This window comes from Ipomoea triloba, chromosome 8 (assembly GCF_003576645.1).
Source record: "Ipomoea triloba cultivar NCNSP0323 chromosome 8, ASM357664v1".
Classification (NCBI taxonomy): domain Eukaryota; kingdom Viridiplantae; phylum Streptophyta; class Magnoliopsida; order Solanales; family Convolvulaceae; genus Ipomoea; species Ipomoea triloba.
This window is the reverse complement of record NC_044923.1, coordinates 12,437,513-12,455,258: the sequence shown is the minus strand read 5'-3', so window position 1 is coordinate 12,455,258 and position 17,746 is coordinate 12,437,513. Positions and strand designations below refer to the sequence as shown.

The following is a 17,746-nucleotide window of genomic DNA, read 5'->3' as shown; positions in this document are numbered from 1 at the left end:
AGTTATACTATTCAAATTTTTTGAGTCTATCCAAAACATAACCTTTCGAGTTATCATTCAGATTGTTTTGTTTATCCAAAACGGGACTTCTTGGATTACTATTCAGACAATTCAAAATTCAAGGGAATTGACCTAAGTCTAAAAGGTAAAATAAATAGTGGACTAAAATTCCTAACTTTTGGTATTATCAAAATCTAAATTATAAATGTTACTAACATCCCTCCATGGTAAGCCACAACGGCACATCTCGAATCGAGCAGGGGTTGAACTCGGGCTACTCGGCCGACGCCCAATAAAATGCCCTGGAAACCTTATTATATTTGATTTAGAAGGTATTGATGTGGTGTTGGGGATGAATTGGCTTGGGAGGTATAAGGCAAAAATTTTATGTTATGAGCAAAAGGTAGTGTTGAAAGGACCTAAAGGGAATCATATTTCCTATAAAAGAGTTTTTGTTAAACCATGAGTGAAATTGGTGTCCATGCAAAAGATGAGGAATTATATGAGGAAGGAAATATAAGCTTATTTATGTATGATCAAGGATCTAAGTGTCAAGGAGGAGATGTTGATCAAATACCAGTTGTGAGAGAATTTGGTGATGTATTCCCTGAAGAGATTCTAGGAATGCCACATAGTAGAGAAGTGGAATTTACGATAGCTGATTTCAGTGACTGCACCTATTTCAAAAGCACCTATCGTATGGCTCCTAAGGAGATGCAAGAGATGAAAGAGTCAGTGGAGGAGCTGTTGAACAAGGGGTATATTCGGCCGAGTGTTTCACCATGGGGAGCTCTAGTTCTATTTTTAAGAAGAAGGATGGAGGGTTAAGACTTTGCATTGATTATAAGGAGTTGAATCAAGTGACTATCAAGAACAAGTATCCTTTACCTCAGATAGATGACCTTTTTGATCAATTGAAGGGAGTTTGAAGTTTTTCAAAGATTGATTTACAGTCGGGATACCATCAGCTGAGAGTAGTTGAGAAGGATATTCCAAAGACAACTTTTCGCACGAGATATGAGCAGTATGAGTTCATGGTGATGCCATTTGGATTGACCAATGCACCTGTTGTGTTTATGGACTTGATAAATCAAGTATTTCATCCTTACTTGGACCAATTTGTGGTGGTTTTAATTGATGATGTTTTGGTGTATTTTAAGACCCGGGGGAGCATGAAAACCATTTTAGGATAGTGTTGCAAACACTAAGGGATAATAAGTTCTATGCTAAGTTGTCTAAGTGTGATTTCTGGCAAAATAGGGTAGCCTTTTTGAGGCATATTATCTCTAAGGAGAGAGTATCATTTGATCCATCTAAAGTTCAAGTAGTGATGGATTGGCATGTACCTATGAATATGGCGGAAGTTCAAAGTTTCTTAGGACTCACGGGCTATTATAGGAAGTTTGTGAAGGATTTTTCAAAGATAGCAAAACCATTGACTAATTTGATGGAAAAAGTTACAAGATTCTAGTGGGATGGTGTGACACCTCGTATATTCCAAATATTATTTTAAATATAAATATCTTCATACAGGAATTATTTTCTTAATATTAGCTATTTTAGTAAAATGTCTTACAATGTGCTTAGATTAATCTATTTTTATAACTTATTATTATTTTACTACCCAAATGTCCTAAGCCCAATATATATGTAGATTTTATACCCAATAGATTATCCTTAAGCCCAAAATGATTTTATTTCCTAAAATTCTATTAAGCCCAAATTTATTTATGTTATAGCTAGCCTTGGACACAACTAGCCTAGCCTAATTGTTTACAGTTGTTATGCCATGGACTCGGGTCCACTTTGCAAGGTGGACCCGGGTCTATGTTCACAATTTCATAACTCTATGTTCATAATTTCATTACTCTATGTTCGCATTTTCATACCTTCATGTTCATAGTTTTGTTACTCAAATGGATGGTTCACAAAGAGAGTACTCAAATAACCCAACAAATTGAAGCGGGATCACTCTATTTTACTCGAGTTAATACCCAAAATGGTCCTCCAACTATTAGCTAATACTCCATTTAGTCCCAAAGTATTTTTAGTACCCAATTTAGTCCTATGTCTTATAAAACGTTACCCAATTAGGTCCTCTGTTACAATTGTCAGCTATCCACCGTTATTTTGAGGGGCAAAAATGTCCTTTTATTAGCAATTACACCTTCTCGGCTCATTGACATTGGAGGCTTTTCGGTTCTGGCTCTACCATTTTCAGTTACCTAAATCCCAGAATAACACCACAGAACATCATTATAAGCTTCATTATTATATTTAAAGTGAATCTTGATAAGAAAAATGAAAGAACAGAAACAAATTAGAATGGGTTTACTGGCCTTTATCCTCCATGTTGTACTTGGAATGGGTCTTTTTCTTGAAAGCTGATTTTGTGAATAGCAGACAAGCAAGAACCAACCCCAGGCCACACCGGCCAATCCTCCCAAGATAATTGCCACTGTTTTTGGAGTGTTATGTAGCACTGTTGGAGATACATCTGGGCGGAAATAGCGGAGCTGCAGGTGCTCTTTGATTTCTCTACCGTGATTTTCACATAGTTGCCGCTTCCCAAATCGCCTTCGCACGGGCCAAGGACGAAGACCGATTCATAGCCGTCAGTGTAGAACCCGTTGCCGGTTTCCACGCTCTTCGCGATCTCCCCAAGCGCGGTTTCCCGTAGAGCTTGTAGAGCATCTTGGTGGGTCCGACTTGCCGGAATCTGGACACCTTGTACCTGATGTAATACCCGACCAACTAGACTCTCCCCCGATTGAGTTGCCACAAAGGTTTTTAGACATGTCGGTGATTTTCTACACGCAATCGCTACAATCGGAGGCGGAGAGGTCGCCCCGACATTGGAACAACCTAGTAATGCTCGATTGGCCGGCGACGGCGGCGATTTTGTAGAACTTAGCGGCAGATTATTGGGAAACCAGAGTCTCAAATAGGGCATCCAGATTTTGAGAGAAAACCCAAGTTCCATCTTGGGATTTCTAGTTCGCACATCCTTTGAACACCAATTCCTTGTAATCCGAACCGAAGGACAGCTCCATAGTGTTTGATTTGCAAAGAAGCGGGTTTGGAGCAACTAAAATGGCTTTTTTTGCCCTCAAAATAACGGTGAATAGACGGCAATTGTAACATAAACCTAATTGGGTGTGATTTTAAAAATTAGAGGACTAAATTGGGTACTAAAAATACTTTGGGGATAAATTGAGTATTAGCTAATAGTTGGAGGACCATTTTGAGTATTAACTCATTTTACTTTTATTGAATTAAATAAATTAATAGTTAAAACCAAAAAAATGATACATATGCATTTCTTTAATTTAGAATTATGTGTCTACAATGCCTTTATTATTTTTTTTTTTAAGTATTCATTATCAATAAATTAAATAAGAAAAATAATTTCATTAGTTATATTGTCTTTATTTTTTCTAATACAAAGATTCTTTACATTCAAATTCATCAATTGATATTCATTACATTGTCTATTATGTTCTTTTACACTATCTTGTAATTAAATATCAAAGTTATAATACAAAATAATGTTATATATTTATTACCAAGTATTTTATTAATACCATGAAAAAAATAAAAATAAAAATAGTTTGAAACCAATGATATTAACTACTTGGGGGATTTGTTGACAATGAGAATACTCAAATAACTTATTACCCAACAAATTGAAGTGGAAAACTATCTATCTTGTAATATCTTTGGACTACATCATATTTAAAATGTTTAAATTTTTACTAATTTATCTAATCTTATTCCATAAACTAGGGATTTCTTTATCCACAATAACTGATTCAACAATAATGGTTGAACCAAATGAACCCCGAGTAGAACATCTAAAGGAAAGTCTATAGCTTCCTACATCATAATCTCTCATTGTATTACGTTGTCATCTATGCTACTAGCAGTAACCCAATTGCAACTAACACACTACCAACAAAAAGGAAGATGACAAATAGTAAAGATGAAGACAATGACAATGTTACTTAAAAGAGAATTAAGAATACTTATAAAAATTCAAACTAAAAGTAGTATTTATTTAGACTATCGTTTTTAGACAAAATATTTAGACATCGATTTTACAAAGTTGCAAACATTTATTTTAGTAACAATTATAATGAATTTCCTATATTATCTTGGATTTATATAATTTGAGTTACATATTTAAATAAACAAATTTGACATTCAATCACCTATGTACAAACTTCTCTTATATAATCTTGCATTGATATATACTTTCAAATATTTATTTAAATATAAACATTAGCCATTAATCCATTCGCGCAATGGGTCTATTAAACATTAAACTAGTATATATATATATGTGTGTGTGTGTGTGTGGGGGGGGGGGGGCATTTCTTTCTTCTTCCCTATTGAACCGATCGGCGCCAATTACTCTATTACCACCGTCTTCTTGTTCGAACCACCTCCATGACCGGTGAACCAAGGCCTTATGAACCTCAAGCTCTCTATCGTACCTCTTCATCCAACTCCGGCGGAGAAACCAGGAACCTTCATCTTCAATCCCTTCTCGTCATTGGCGGCAATGAAGTGCAGCGGCAAAGGCGGCATCTTCCGTCTCCCTCTCTTCTCTCTCGGCAGTCCGGCGAGGCTTTCCCGGCGGAGTAGGCTGGCAGTAGCTCACGAACCAACAGCAAGGCATCACCTTCTCCCTCTCTCGCTTCTCTTGGTCGACGGCAGTGATGGGAAGCAACAGCGGTGACGGTGGCGTCGAGCAGCAGCGCCTCCGGCAGTCAGCGAGCTGCGAACCAGTAGTGCTCCTCCTCTCCAACTAGCAAGCAGCGAGCAGACCATCCTAGGCTGTGTCTCTCTCTCAGCCGATTCGACGTGGACAGGGCCACCGGCAACCTCAGCTCCTTCCGAGCAGCGGCTATGGCGGATGGTCCCTCCCTCTCCCAGGCAGTACGGTGGTGCGAGCTTGTGATGCGGGTTAGTGACAGCAGCGGCGTCTCCCTCCTCTGTTTTCGGATGTTCTTCTTCCCGGCGTAGCATGGAGTGTTTCCGGCGAGCGTAGGACTGTATGTAAGCTTTTGGTTATGAAAATTAATTATGGCTAATATTGATTAAGTAATGCTTGGATATGTAATGTTTAATAATGATCAAAGCGATGATGAAGGAGTATTATATTAACTATAGTGATGGATTATGAGTGGTTAAGTTATGACTATGGTTAAGGGTTTAATTATGGTAATTAGTACTATAAATAATGATGTAAGCATTAGTTGACAATTAAGGGTGTGTTTGGAAACCCGGAAAATGATTTCTGGAAATTATTTTCCGGGTTTTTGGTGTTTGGGAAAAAGGGGGAAAATAGAGTCGATGGAAATGAACTTCTTGGTCAATGAAAAATAAGCTCAATTTTATGGAAAATGACTTCCCCTTTTTTTTGGGGAAGTCATTTTCCAAAGTTTGCTTCTTCCTTTCTCCTTTGCTTCTTCCATCTCCTTAGGCCTCCTAAATGCTTTAACTTCTTCATCTTCATCCCATCTTTTTGACATCTTCAACTTTTTCTTTTTGTTTTTTAAGTAATAATTTATTTTTTTTTATTATGAGATAGATATTATGAGTTTTATTTTTTTTTATTTGACATCTGAAGCCAGTCGGCCACTTTTATTTTTTATTTTTTTTATTTTTTTAATGATATAGATATTATTTTGTTGTGATTTTTTTGTGATTATTTTATTTTTTGGATTGTATATTTGTTATAAATGTTGTTACATTTAAACAAATTAATTAAAATATTCAATTATATAATTCCGTTCATTTTCCTACCCATTTTCTGGAAAATAAGCCAAACACACCAACACAGTTTTCTGTTCTGCAGCCAAACACAAGAAATGAAAATATTTTCTGGAAAATAACTCATTTTCCAGAAATCATTTTCCAGAAATCATTTTCCAGAAACCATTTTCCTGTTTTCCAAACACACCCTAAGTGTTAAATAATAATGATTGTTATGGAGATTTAGTCATGTGGCATATCATTAGTAGTTTGTTAGTTTCTTAGTTTATAAGAAAGTATATACTTTGTATCCTGTATCCTGTAAGAGTTAATGGAGATGAATGAGTAGTTTCTCCCCATAACTTTTCATGTGTACTCACTCTCTATTTTGCATTCTATACAATCACCTAATATACATTAGTGACGATCACCAACAAAAGAAAGCTTTGGGTTATAAGCACGAAGCTCTCTGTTATTCCGGGTACGAATATCCTGGACATTGATTATTATTGTCTAAATTGTCTAAGGTGATTTTATTTGCGAAGCATGCCATTATCTTGTACTGCAATTTTAAGTCTCTAATTAGGATTGTTTTTACATTATCAATTCATGATATTATGTGCGGTAATATGCTATAACGAAAAGGGAATAAAATTTACTATAAATAAGATATGTACTCTGCGTTGCTTCGTGTTTCTCCCTTCGACTGCGAACGGCGAGAGACGGTGTCCGTCGCCGGCTGGCTGCTGGCGGATGGCGATCTACATTCGTTGGAGGCGACGATCGTTGGCGTTTCATCCATGGCGTTGTCTACATACTCAACAAGCGAGGGTCATCGGCTTTCGCAGTCCAGCGGCGACGGCAGTCCGATAGCGGTGTATTCCTCGCAGCAGGCGATCGGCCTTCGCAACTGGAATTGGCCGGTCGGCCAAGAGTCCAAGACGAGACCAGGTTGGTTTCTACGGATGGCGATCGAGGGCGATTTGTGTTCACAGTCTAACGGTGGTGTGTGTCTCCATCGCAGCAGCAATCGAGCTTCTCCCAGGCAGCAAGGGAAGGCGGGAGTCTTAAACCCTACGGTGATTGACGGAGTCTCCGTTTTACCTAAAAACATAACTACGTGGAGATTGCGATTGCGAGCTGCGTTGAGATTGGTTTTCTAATCTGCTTCGATGACGTTAAATTTGGGCATAAAATTATTTATGTTTTTATTATAAATTATTTATGGTTAATTGTGGTTAACTGGTTACCTTGTGCAATCCATGCTAATCTGCTTTTTTGCCTGTGTGTATGTATATAAACTCTGTGAAAATTGATATTGTGGGATACATTATAAGCAGATTATTGAAATATACGTTGGCGTACAATATGTATGAGATATAATGATGTGTGTTATGATATTATTATTAGTATTATTAAACCAAGTGGATCATAATCCCTGAAAACATGGATGTATGGAGTTGATATATCCCTTAAAACATGAAAGCTTAAATCATGGAATGTTTTAAGGGATGTGGGGCACAAAGCATCAAACATGGATTAGTGGTCTTTGATGTGTGAATTAATTATTGTCATCTTTGTTTGCTAGTATATGTATATATATATATGTTGTATTACCGAAGGGTTGTAGGTGTGGTGTGGAGAAATAATGAAAAGTAAAACATTTCTTTGTCAATAAAAAAAAGTGTGGTCTGTGTGTGAGTGTACGTACAGAAGCAAATAGAAATAAATTCATTTCCATCCATAATCCTTCTCTTTAATTCCTCTCAATTACTATAGATATATTTATATTAAATATATCTTACATTTGGTATCAGAGCCTATCAACCTTCCAACCCTGATATATTTTTTCTAGTGAAATATGGCCAATAATTTCAATATTGTATGGTCGGGTCCTAAATTAGACGGGAAGCTCGATTACAATTATTGGCAAATTATGATGATCACACATTTGAAAGCTCAAAATCTTTGGAGCTATGTTGATCCCGGTCTACCAGAAGGAGTGTAACCCCTCGGTTTTTCCGGTAAAACTAAGATTCGAAAATAGCGATATAAATTTTTTTTAGCTATAACATTTAAGAGAAGACTATTCGGTGCTTGAAATAATTTTTTTCTCCTAAGGATTTATTATCAGTAAGTTGCGAACTACGTATCGGTTACAAACCGAGAAAATTTTAAGGACGTAGATTCAATTCGGATTTTCCAGAATTAGGATTATTAAGTATCATGCGATTAGGCCCGAATTTTAATTGGTTCAAGAGAATTTCTAAGTGGACCGTAAGGGATAAATTGTCACAGACTCTGAACATAAATTTGGCGGAAGACCGGAAAATTCCCAAAATTGGCGTTTTGCGACGGGAATATTTTTACGATAATTTTGGTATTAGAATCTTCCTGAATTAAGTTATGATCCTCCGAACATTCATCTGATTTAAGCTTAAACTGGCCAATTAGACTAATGTCTTCATAAGGGATTAATAGGGTGTTGACATGTGGCAATCCAATCCTAGGACTAAGATTTGATCTTGATTGTAACATTAATGAGGTATGGTGGCTTGTACTTGGTTGCTTGATCTTCAAGAGTAAATCTAGCCTAATCACTCACATCATCCCACTCCCTCACTCCCATTCGAATTTACCCTAAGGAAAGGAAGAAAGAAAAGATTAGTCTAGCAAATGTGATCATCTCTCTCTTCTCTCCACTCCATTTTCGAAAATACACAAAGGTAGAAGAAGGAGGAAATTTTCTAAGTCTTGCCCTTGTGATCTAAAGCTCCCACTCACTTATTCTCAACTCAAGTGACCAAGTCTAGGTAAGACTTTAAGCTTTAATGGTTCAATCATCTCTAGCATTTAAAGTGTTGATGTTTAATATAAGAAAAATATTGTTGTTATGGTGACATTTCTTTAGGATTTTTTTTGGAGAAGAATTCCAAAGGGAACACCCTCAACTTTACGGTTTAAAAATCTTCTACGGAGGTAAGGAATCCCTTAAGTTGGCTCAATCACTTGGATATAGACAATTGCTAGGAAATTATACGGTTAGGAATTTTTACGTGATGATTATGTGTTATGTTATGGATCTATAAATTGGCTTCAAAAATCCTTGCTTTGATTTTTGATAAATTTGTTATGCATGTTCATAGCTATTTTATGCATGTATATGTTGGATTTATGCCCATATAGGCTTATACCTGTGAAAATATTGAAGTAAAATCAAGTTAGTCTCTGGCAGTGACTTCCGTGAATTTCTGGGAAAAATCGGTAAGGTATTTTGATCCAATTTTTTTTATACATGTAGTTCTATAAGTGTAGAAGCTGCATATAAAATTTCATAATTTTTGGAGTAGTATAAGTATGGTTTTCGATTTTTTTTCCAAAACTGGTCCAGAGAGGAAAAATGCTGGACAGCACACTGCCAAGGGCAAAAATGGAATTTTCTGTGATAATTCGTGAACCTTGATGACCAAAACTGTTTATGAACATCAAGTACTATGAGTTAGGGTCCTACCATAAAAATTTCAAGTGAAAAAGAGTTCGGGAACTATTTTTACCGGTTCAATCTTTCGGACTGCGCCAAGCTGAAATTTTCTGAAAAAGAATGGTTAGAAACAATTTTGACAAATATTATTTTTGTGCATTATATTAACATGGAAAATAATTATATTTTGAAAATTATTATGACTCTATACTTGATTTTCTGTGACGTGACTAATACTAACCTAAGCATGCGGGTTGGGAAAATATATCTGAGTGAGTTATTGGTGATGGAGTCGTGTGATGAATTAAAGGTGGATGTGTTTCGTACCCCACCGTGAGTTAAACGTGGATGTGTTTCGTACCCCACGTGAGAGTTGGAAAGGTGGATGTGTTGTGTACCCCACCGAGATCTAATAGTGGATGTGTTTCGTACCCCACTCGTGAATTAAAGGTGGATGTGTTTCGTACCCCACCGTGAGTTAAACGTGGATGTGTTTCGTACCCCACGTGAGAGTTGGAAAGGTGGATGTGTTGTGTACCCCACCGAGATCTAATAGTGGATGTGTTTCGTACCCCACTCGTGAATTAAAGGTGGATGTGTTTCGTACCCCACCGTGAGTTAAACGTGGATGTGTTTCGTACCCCACGTGAGAGTTGGAAAGGTGGATGTGTTGTGTACCCCACCGAGATCTAATAGTGGATGTGTTCCGTACCCCACTCGTGAATTAAAGGTGGATGTGTTTCGTACCCCACCGTGAGTTAAACGTGGATGTGTTTCGTACCCCACGTGAGAGTTGGAAAGGTGGATGTGTTGGGTACCCCACCGAGATCTAATAGTGGATGTGTTCCGTACCCCACTCGTGAATTAAAGGTGGATGTGTTTCGTACCCCACCGTGAGTTAAACCTGGATGTGTTTCGTACCCCACGTGAGAGTTGGAAAGGTGGATGTGTTGGGTACCCCACCGAGATCTAATAGTGGATGTGTTCCGTACCCCACTCGTGAATTAAAGGTGGATGTGTTTCGTACCCCACCGTGAGTTAAACGTGGATGTGTTTTGTACCCCACGTGAGAGTTGGAAGGTGGATGTGTTGTGTACCCCACCGAGATATAATAGTGGATGTGTTTCGTACCCCACTTATGAGTAAGGCGAGAATTGTGTACCATGGGTGATGTGTGAGAGCTAACCATCGGGTGAATTAATGACTGAGTTATTTGCTCGATTTACTGAAATGAAGTGAAATTACTTGTTGTTAAAAATGTTTGCAGGTTGATTGCGATTGTTGGGTAATGTTATCTTACCTTGTTCTTGTTGAATAATTATTTTGAAAACCTTTGTTTATTTTCGAGTGATAATGGATATCCTTACTTAGCCGTCGCGCTAACTGCACTTCGTTGTGTTCTTAACAGATGTCTAGTATAGGCTCGTGTAGCCCGCCTGACTCGGATCCTTCCGAGTTTGAGTTCCCTATCTACGATTATGACGATTATGTTCAGTACCTAGCAGATGATGACCCCTATGGCCCCGGATATGCGCCTGATACACCCGCTCTGATCGACGCTCCCGACTCTACTCCCGCTCCGGACTCGCCGGAGGCTCCTGTTTGGGCACCCCTCCAGTCTTACCCCTTTGCCCTTTCGATGCTATACAAGCTAGCTATGGGTTCTACCCCATAGAGCTAGTTCCGGGTAGTAATCCTCCTGAGTTCATAGTGCGGTACCCGTACCCGTGGGACCCGAGTCCCCCGGAGTACCATGATGAGTGGATGATGACTATGGACACCTGCCGATTTTTAGACCACATAATGTGGTATGAGGGCGAGTGGTGTGAGGTTTGGGGCACTTACACGGGCCCCGTGTATCACTCCTTAGACTAGATAGAGTCTGAAGTGGAAGGGTGGGGGTGTAGTCAAGTATTTTGTGTAAATATATCTTTTGTAAGGGCGCTAATCCTGAACAGTCGTCTAACCGGGTCTCTCTCTAAACTCTCCGAATGGGTGGTGATAGTAAACCCCGTTCGTTTTGGTAACTTCCTAGTTACATCTTTTGGTGATGCATATGTATATATATGGTCAATATATGGTGCAGTTTTATTCTAAAATTGTCTTGGGTTTTGACGTTAAGGAACACGATCCTTGTTTTTGTTGTTTAGCCTGTGCATCTAGAATGAATCCCGCCTATTTAAGGTTGGGCTGAATCTAGGTGTGGCGGTAATTACTCCGGTGGTTCGGTATAGCCGATTCGGGGTGTTACAAGGAGCTGATGCAACTGCTACACGGCGAGATCAATTGGCGTTGGGACAAATTCATCAAGGTGTCCATTACTCCATTTTTGGGCAACTAGCTCGTGCTCAAACAGCAAAAGAAGCTTGAGACATCTTAAAGGTGTCAAACAAAGGAGTCGACCGGTCACAGAAGTCCAAGCTGCAGACGTTGAGAAGGTTGTATGATCGTTGTGAGATGGCCTCTACAGAAACCGTAGATATGTATTTCTCTCGTCTTATTGATCTTGTAAATAAGATGAGGTTATACGGAGACACAATTGAGGATGGTGCAGTGGTTGAAAAAGTTCTACGAACGATGCCGATGAAGTATGACCATGTGGTGGCTTCAATAATAGAGTCACACGATACCGAGGACTTGTCAATTGCTGAGTTAAAAGGTATGATCGAAAGTCATATTGAAAGGATTGTGTCAAAATCAGAACCACTAGCAGAAGAAGCTTTGAAGAGCCAAGTCACCTTTAATATGACTAGCTCTAATCAAAGAGGTGGAGGAGCTGGTAGAGGTCGTGGAAGAGGTAGAGGAGGATTCAGAGGAAGAGGACGTGGTAACTCAAATCAAGGAAGGGGACGAGGTAACTTCAATCAAGGAAGAGGTGGAGGTAATAATACCAAGCAAGGTAAATTTCCATTTAATTGCTACAATTGCGGCAAATATGGACACAAAATTGCAGATTGCTGGTATAAAGAGGATGGTCATGAAAATCAAGCAAATGTTGCTGAAAAATCTGGTGAGAGTTCTACTGAATCTGAAACCTTATTTTTGGTCAGTAACAGTTTGTCTGCAGATGAAAACATATGGTTCTTGGATACTGGATGTAGTAATCATATGTGTGGGAAGAAAGAATTGTTTTCAGAGTTGGATGAATCAATACGATCTGAGGTGACATTTGGAAATAAGTCAAAAGTGCCAATTTTGGGAAAAGGTAAAATCTCTATTCAATTGAAGGATGGTACTCACAATTTTATATCCGATGTTTTCTATGTTCCTGCATTACACCAAAATTTGTTGAGTATGGGACAGTTGTCAGAAAAGGGATATAAAATAAATATCACTGGAGGGTGTTGTACCATTGTTGATGCCAAGGGAGTTTTGATTGCAAAGGTAAATATGTCTCAAAATCGACTATTTCCTTTAAAAATCAACCATGCACTTCTTACTTGCTTTAATTCTGAAATCCGTGATGATAATTGGTTGTGGCATATGCGGTTTGGGCATTTTCATTTCTCCGGATTAAATTATTTAGCAAGAAAGAAACTTGTTTCTGATTTGCCGATTATTAATGTTCCTGACAAAATTTGTGAGAGTTGTTTGATTGGGAAGAAGCATAGAGAACCTTTTCCTGTAGGCAAGTCTAAAAGAGTGACAAAGCAGTTGGAGATTGTTCACTCAGATCTGTGTTCATTGGAAGTTCCTTCAAATAGAGGTTGTAAGTACTTTGTTACCTTCATTGATGATTTCAGTAGAAAAACATGGGTTTATTTTCTGAAACAGAAGTCAGATGCATGTGATGTTTTTCAACAATTTAAGGTTTTTGTTGAAAAACAAAGTGGTTATAAGATTAAGATTTTGAGAACTGATAGAGGTACAGAATATATTGCTTGTGATGAATTTTTAAAGAAAAATGGTATTCAGCATCAGATGACAGCTAGGTACACTCCACAACAAAATGGAGTGGCTGAGAGGAAAAATAGGTCTATCATGGACATGGTAAGATGCATGATGAAATCTAAAAATCTGCCTAAACCTTTTTGGGCAGAAGCTGTTGCTTGTGCTGTTCATGTGTTGAATAGGTGTCCAACTAAAAGTGTTCGTGATAAGACACCTGAGGAAGCTTGGAGTGGGAGTAAACCATCTATCAGACATCTCAAGGTTTTTGGATGTTTGGCATATGCACATGTGCCAGATCAGTTGAGAAAGAAGTTGGACGATAAAGGTGAGAAGTGTATTTTTATTGGTTATAGTGACATTTCAAAGGCTTATAAATTGTATAATCCTGAAACTCAAAAGGTTGTTATAAGTCGTGATGTCACTTTTGATGAATATGGTGCATGGGATTGGTCAACTAAAGAAGAAAGGTCAGTTGTTGTTCCCATTATTCCTGATAATGAGCAATTGGTTTCAGATAATGTTCAATCTTCTTTACAGCCAGAGTCATCAGTTCGGAGATCTCAACGCGAGCGTCACTTACCAGCTCGTTTGGAAGATTATGTTTTGGGTAATGATAATGACTTGACTGATGAAGAGATTGTTCAGTTTGCTCTCTTTGCAGATTGTGACCCTATATCATTTGAGGAGGTTGCTACAGAAACTCATTGGCTTAAGGCAATGGATGAGGAGATTTGTGCCATTGAAAAGAATGGTACTTGGGAGTTAACAGAATTACCTCCCGAAAAGAAGCCAATTGGAGTAAAGTGGGTTTATAAAACCAAATACAAGTCAAATGGTGAGGTTGATCGTTTTAAGGCACGGTTGGTAGCAAAGGGTTACAAACAAAAACCAGGTATTGATTATTTAGAGGTTTTTGCTCCTGTAAGTAGACTTGATACTGTGCGAATGCTTATTTCTCTTGCTGCTCAAAATGATTGGAAATTGTTTCAAATGGATGTCAAGTCTGCTTTTTTGAATGGTTTTCTTGAAGAAGAAATATATGTTGAGCAACCTGCAGGGTATGTGAAGAAAGGGGAAGAAAATAAGGTTTACAAGTTGAGAAAAGCTTTGTATGGTTTAAAACAGGCACCCAGAGCATGGTATGGTTGCATTGATTCTTATTCTGTTGAGAATGGTTTTATGAGGTGTCCTTATGAGCATACTCTGTATGTCAAATACACAGATTTTGGAGATATTGTTATAATCTGTCTGTATGTTGATGATTTGATTTTTACTGGAAACAATTTGAAACTAATCTCAGAATTCAGGGAGGCACTCATTAATGAATTTGAAATGACTGATATGGGCCTTATGTGTTACTTTCTTGGTCTTGAAGTTGTTCAGATGAATGGTGGAATCTTCATTTCACAGAAGAAATATGCTGCTGATATTTTGAAAAAGATCAAAATGGAAAACTCCAAACCAGTTTCAACTCCAGTAGCTGAAAAGTTGAAGATGTCCAAAGATGAGTGTGGTAAGAATGTGAATGTTACAGCTTATAAAAGTTTAATGGGGAGTTTGAGGTATTTGGTAGCTACAAGGCCAGATATTTCTTTTGGAGTTGGAATACTCAGCAGATTCATGGAGGAACCAAAAGAATCACATTGGGTTGCAGCAAAGCGAATTCTGAGATATGTCAAAGGTACGAGTAATGATGGAATTTTTTACTCTACTAATGATACAGTGAAACTTGTTGGATATACAGACAGTGATTGGGCTGGAGATGTTGAGACAAGAAAAAGCACATCAGGATATGCCTTCTATCTTGGTTCTGCTATATTTTCCTGGTCTTCAAAGAAGCAGCAGATTGTAGCACTTTCAACCGCAGAAGCAAAATACATTGCAGCAGCAAACTGTGCTACTCAAGCAATTTGGCTCAGAAGAATTTTGGAGTTTTTGCAACAAAAGCAGGAGGCACCTACAACAATTTTTTGTGACAACAAGTCTGCCATTTCGTTGTCAAAAAATCCTGTTTTTCATGGTCGCAGCAAACACATTGATATTAAGTATCACAAGATCAGGGAGTTGGTAGCTGAAAAACAAATCAACATTGAGTACTGTGCAAGTGAATGTCAAGTTGCTGATATTTTTACAAAGCCATTGAAGACAGAGACATTTCTCAAACTGAAGAAGGAAGTTGGGATGACGAATATATCCAACTTGGTTTAAGGGAGGCAATGTTATGATATTATTATTATTATTATTAAACCAAGTGGATCATAATCCCTGAAAACATGGATGTATGGAGTTGATATATCCCTTAAAACATGAAAGCTTAAATCATGGAATGTTTTAAGGGATTGGGGCACAAAGCATCAAACATGGATTAGTGGTCTTTGATGTGTGAATTAATTATTGTCATCTTTGTTTGCTAGTATATGTATATATATATATGTTGTATTACCGAAGGGTTGTAGGTGTGGTGTGGAGAAATAATGAAAAGCAAAACATTTCTTTGTCAATAAAAAAAAAGTGTGGTCTGTGTGTGAGTGTACGTACAGAAGCAAATAGAAATAAATTCATTTCCATCCATAATCCTTCTCTTTAATTCCTCTCAATTACTATAGATATATTTATATTAAATATATCTTACAATGTGTATGTTTATTGGTATGGTTAAGCAGTATTATTATGTCATTGTGATTAAAGGAATATTTCGTATAATTTTAATGCATAACACATCATTTTATATTCCGTTGTGCACAAAATACTAACAAACTGTTAAGTGTTTTGGTTTTAATTTTGACTTAGCGATTGCGAATTGGAGTAAAGTCTATTCATACTCCCCCTCCCCCCTCCTCTAGACTTTACCTTATCTATTTTGGGACCAACAATTGGTATTAGAGCATGTTGTCTAATTGAGTCATCTTGTTCTTGACTGCTAGGCTGATCCATTTTACAAGTTTGTGTGATTGGATTAATTCTTTCATATCTCACGTGAAGATGAAGAAAGATTTAGCACAAAATTTATTATTTTCACTTGATAAATTTAGTGAATGGAAAGTTCGCATGTAGGTACGTTTATCTGCATTACACGATGAAATGTAGGAAGTAATTTCCAATAGTTCGATCGAAATATTGAAAGCTAACACTGCATTTGTCCTATCACCATACGCTCCTCCATACGTACAAAAGTCAAAACCAAAGTGAACGTCTGACAATAGAATACGGAATAATCTTGACAATATTGCCAAGGATATTCTATTCAAAGTCGTTGATACCATCTTTCCAAAATTTTGATAATGCGCAACCGCGAAAGAAATTTGGGAAACTCTCATTAAGATCAGAGAAGGCGATGAACAAGAAAAGGATAATAAGCTTACAATCGTCATGAAGAAATTTGAAGATTTTAAAATGCTTTCGAATGAAAGTATTTTGGATATGGAAGCCAGAATTATCAATATTCTTGGTGAAATTAATGATCTAGGCAAGATCATTAGTAAGAAGGAAATTAATCTCAAAGTGTTGCGTGTACTACCATCCGCATGGGACATGAAGGTTACAGCCATGCGAGAGCATCAAGATTTGAGGATGCTATCAACTGATAAATTATTTAGTGATCTCAAGGCTTATGAATTTGAAATGAAGGCCAGAATCGAAGAAGATCATGAAGCTTGAAATCCAGCATTGATGGCCGAACAACCATCAATTTCCAGGTTAGTAGAAAATGTTGAATTTATGAGTGACGAACAATTTGCTTTCTTTGTTAGAAAATTCAAGAAGTTCAAAGGAGGCTACAAAATTTCGTCACAAGAAAATCAAAAGGTGACTTCATGGAAGCCACAAAAAGAAAAGGAAGAAGATATTTAAGATTTATGCTACAATTGTCGTAAACTTGGACACTTCAAGATCAACTGTCTGTATCCAATTGTTAGCAAAAATCAAGGCAAGAAAACTGTTGAATCCGCACAAAATAAATTTGAAAGCAATGAACGGAGATTCAAACGTGACAAAAGAAAGGTTCTCATAAGCAACGAACCAAATGAAGATGAAGAATTGGATGAGTATTCATCAAGTGATGAAAGTCTAAGTTTAGAAAATGACACGACATTAATTTGTCTTAAGAGCAAATCAATTGAGCTAAGTTCAAATGAAGACTGCCTATGGCACTTGGAGTTGAGGAAGAAGAGGTAACTGAAATTATGTAATGCAGATATCCAAAATAATTTGAAACAATTTAAAGTGCCAAGATAAGCACACAGCTGGATTTGTTAACGCATTTGGAGAACTCCTCCTAATCTGCGGGGCCACGCCCAAAACTTTTTCACTAAAGCTCAACCCGATGGTTTTTACAATTACAAGGTTCAATGAATTACAAAACTAACTCTACCACCTATTTTAACATTAACCTTATAAAACAACTCTATGAAAAAGTTACACGTACAGTTTGAACTAATTCTACCAATTAAACAAACTGTAACCAACCTGGATTTTAACACAACTTGTACTGATATTACTTAGAGTTGACTTCTCCGGATTGTACACCAATCATTTCCCGTAACTGAAGTTTCTTCGCAGCACCTTTCAGGCTATATATATATGTATTCAATTGTTACTCAAACTTCGAATTGTTCA

General features: G+C 37.4%; 3 protein-coding genes across 3 annotated transcripts; 1 reads left to right on the top strand and 2 right to left on the bottom strand.

Moving 5' to 3' along the window:
- The first annotated feature begins 462 nt into the window (after positions 1 to 462).
- LOC116026973 lies at positions 463 to 1,471 on the top strand. The gene is made up of 2 exons (XM_031268397.1): positions 463 to 758; positions 1,261 to 1,471. The coding sequence occupies exons 1-2, from the start codon at positions 463 to 465 to the stop codon at positions 1,469 to 1,471; spliced, it is 507 nt and encodes a 168-aa protein (XP_031124257.1).
- Positions 1,472 to 2,128: 657 nt separating this feature from the next.
- Positions 2,129 to 3,066, bottom strand: LOC116028099. Its single transcript, XM_031269897.1, has one exon. The coding sequence runs from the start codon at positions 2,981 to 2,983 to the stop codon at positions 2,342 to 2,344; it is 642 nt and encodes a 213-aa protein (XP_031125757.1). The 5' UTR covers positions 2,984 to 3,066; the 3' UTR covers positions 2,129 to 2,341.
- A 1,309-nt stretch (positions 3,067 to 4,375) lies between these two features.
- Positions 4,376 to 6,842, bottom strand: LOC116027986. The gene is made up of 2 exons (XM_031269788.1): positions 6,438 to 6,842; positions 4,376 to 5,055 (listed from the first exon to the last, which is right to left on the bottom strand). Exons 1-2 carry the CDS (start codon positions 6,560 to 6,562, stop codon positions 4,773 to 4,775), a joined length of 408 nt encoding a protein of 135 aa, XP_031125648.1. The 5' UTR covers positions 6,563 to 6,842; the 3' UTR covers positions 4,376 to 4,772.
- Between the last annotated feature and the right edge of the window lie 10,904 nt (positions 6,843 to 17,746).

Excerpts from the sequence above, each read along its gene's own strand:
- LOC116027986 (XM_031269788.1), bottom strand. The coding sequence starts at position 6,562 with ATGGATGAAACGCCAACGATCGTCGCCTCCAACGAATGTAGATCGCCA. Across the intron at positions 5,056-6,437 it reads GAAACACGAAGCAACGCAGA|TCCTACGCTCGCCGGAAACA; the intron begins GTACATATCTTA and ends GCTTACATACAG.
- LOC116026973 (XM_031268397.1), top strand. The coding sequence starts at position 463 with ATGAGTGAAATTGGTGTCCATGCAAAAGATGAGGAATTATATGAGGAA. Across the intron at positions 759-1,260 it reads GAGGAGCTGTTGAACAAGGG|GGTAGCCTTTTTGAGGCATA; the intron begins GTATATTCGGCC and ends CTGGCAAAATAG.
- LOC116028099 (XM_031269897.1), bottom strand. The coding sequence starts at position 2,983 with ATGGAACTTGGGTTTTCTCTCAAAATCTGGATGCCCTATTTGAGACTC.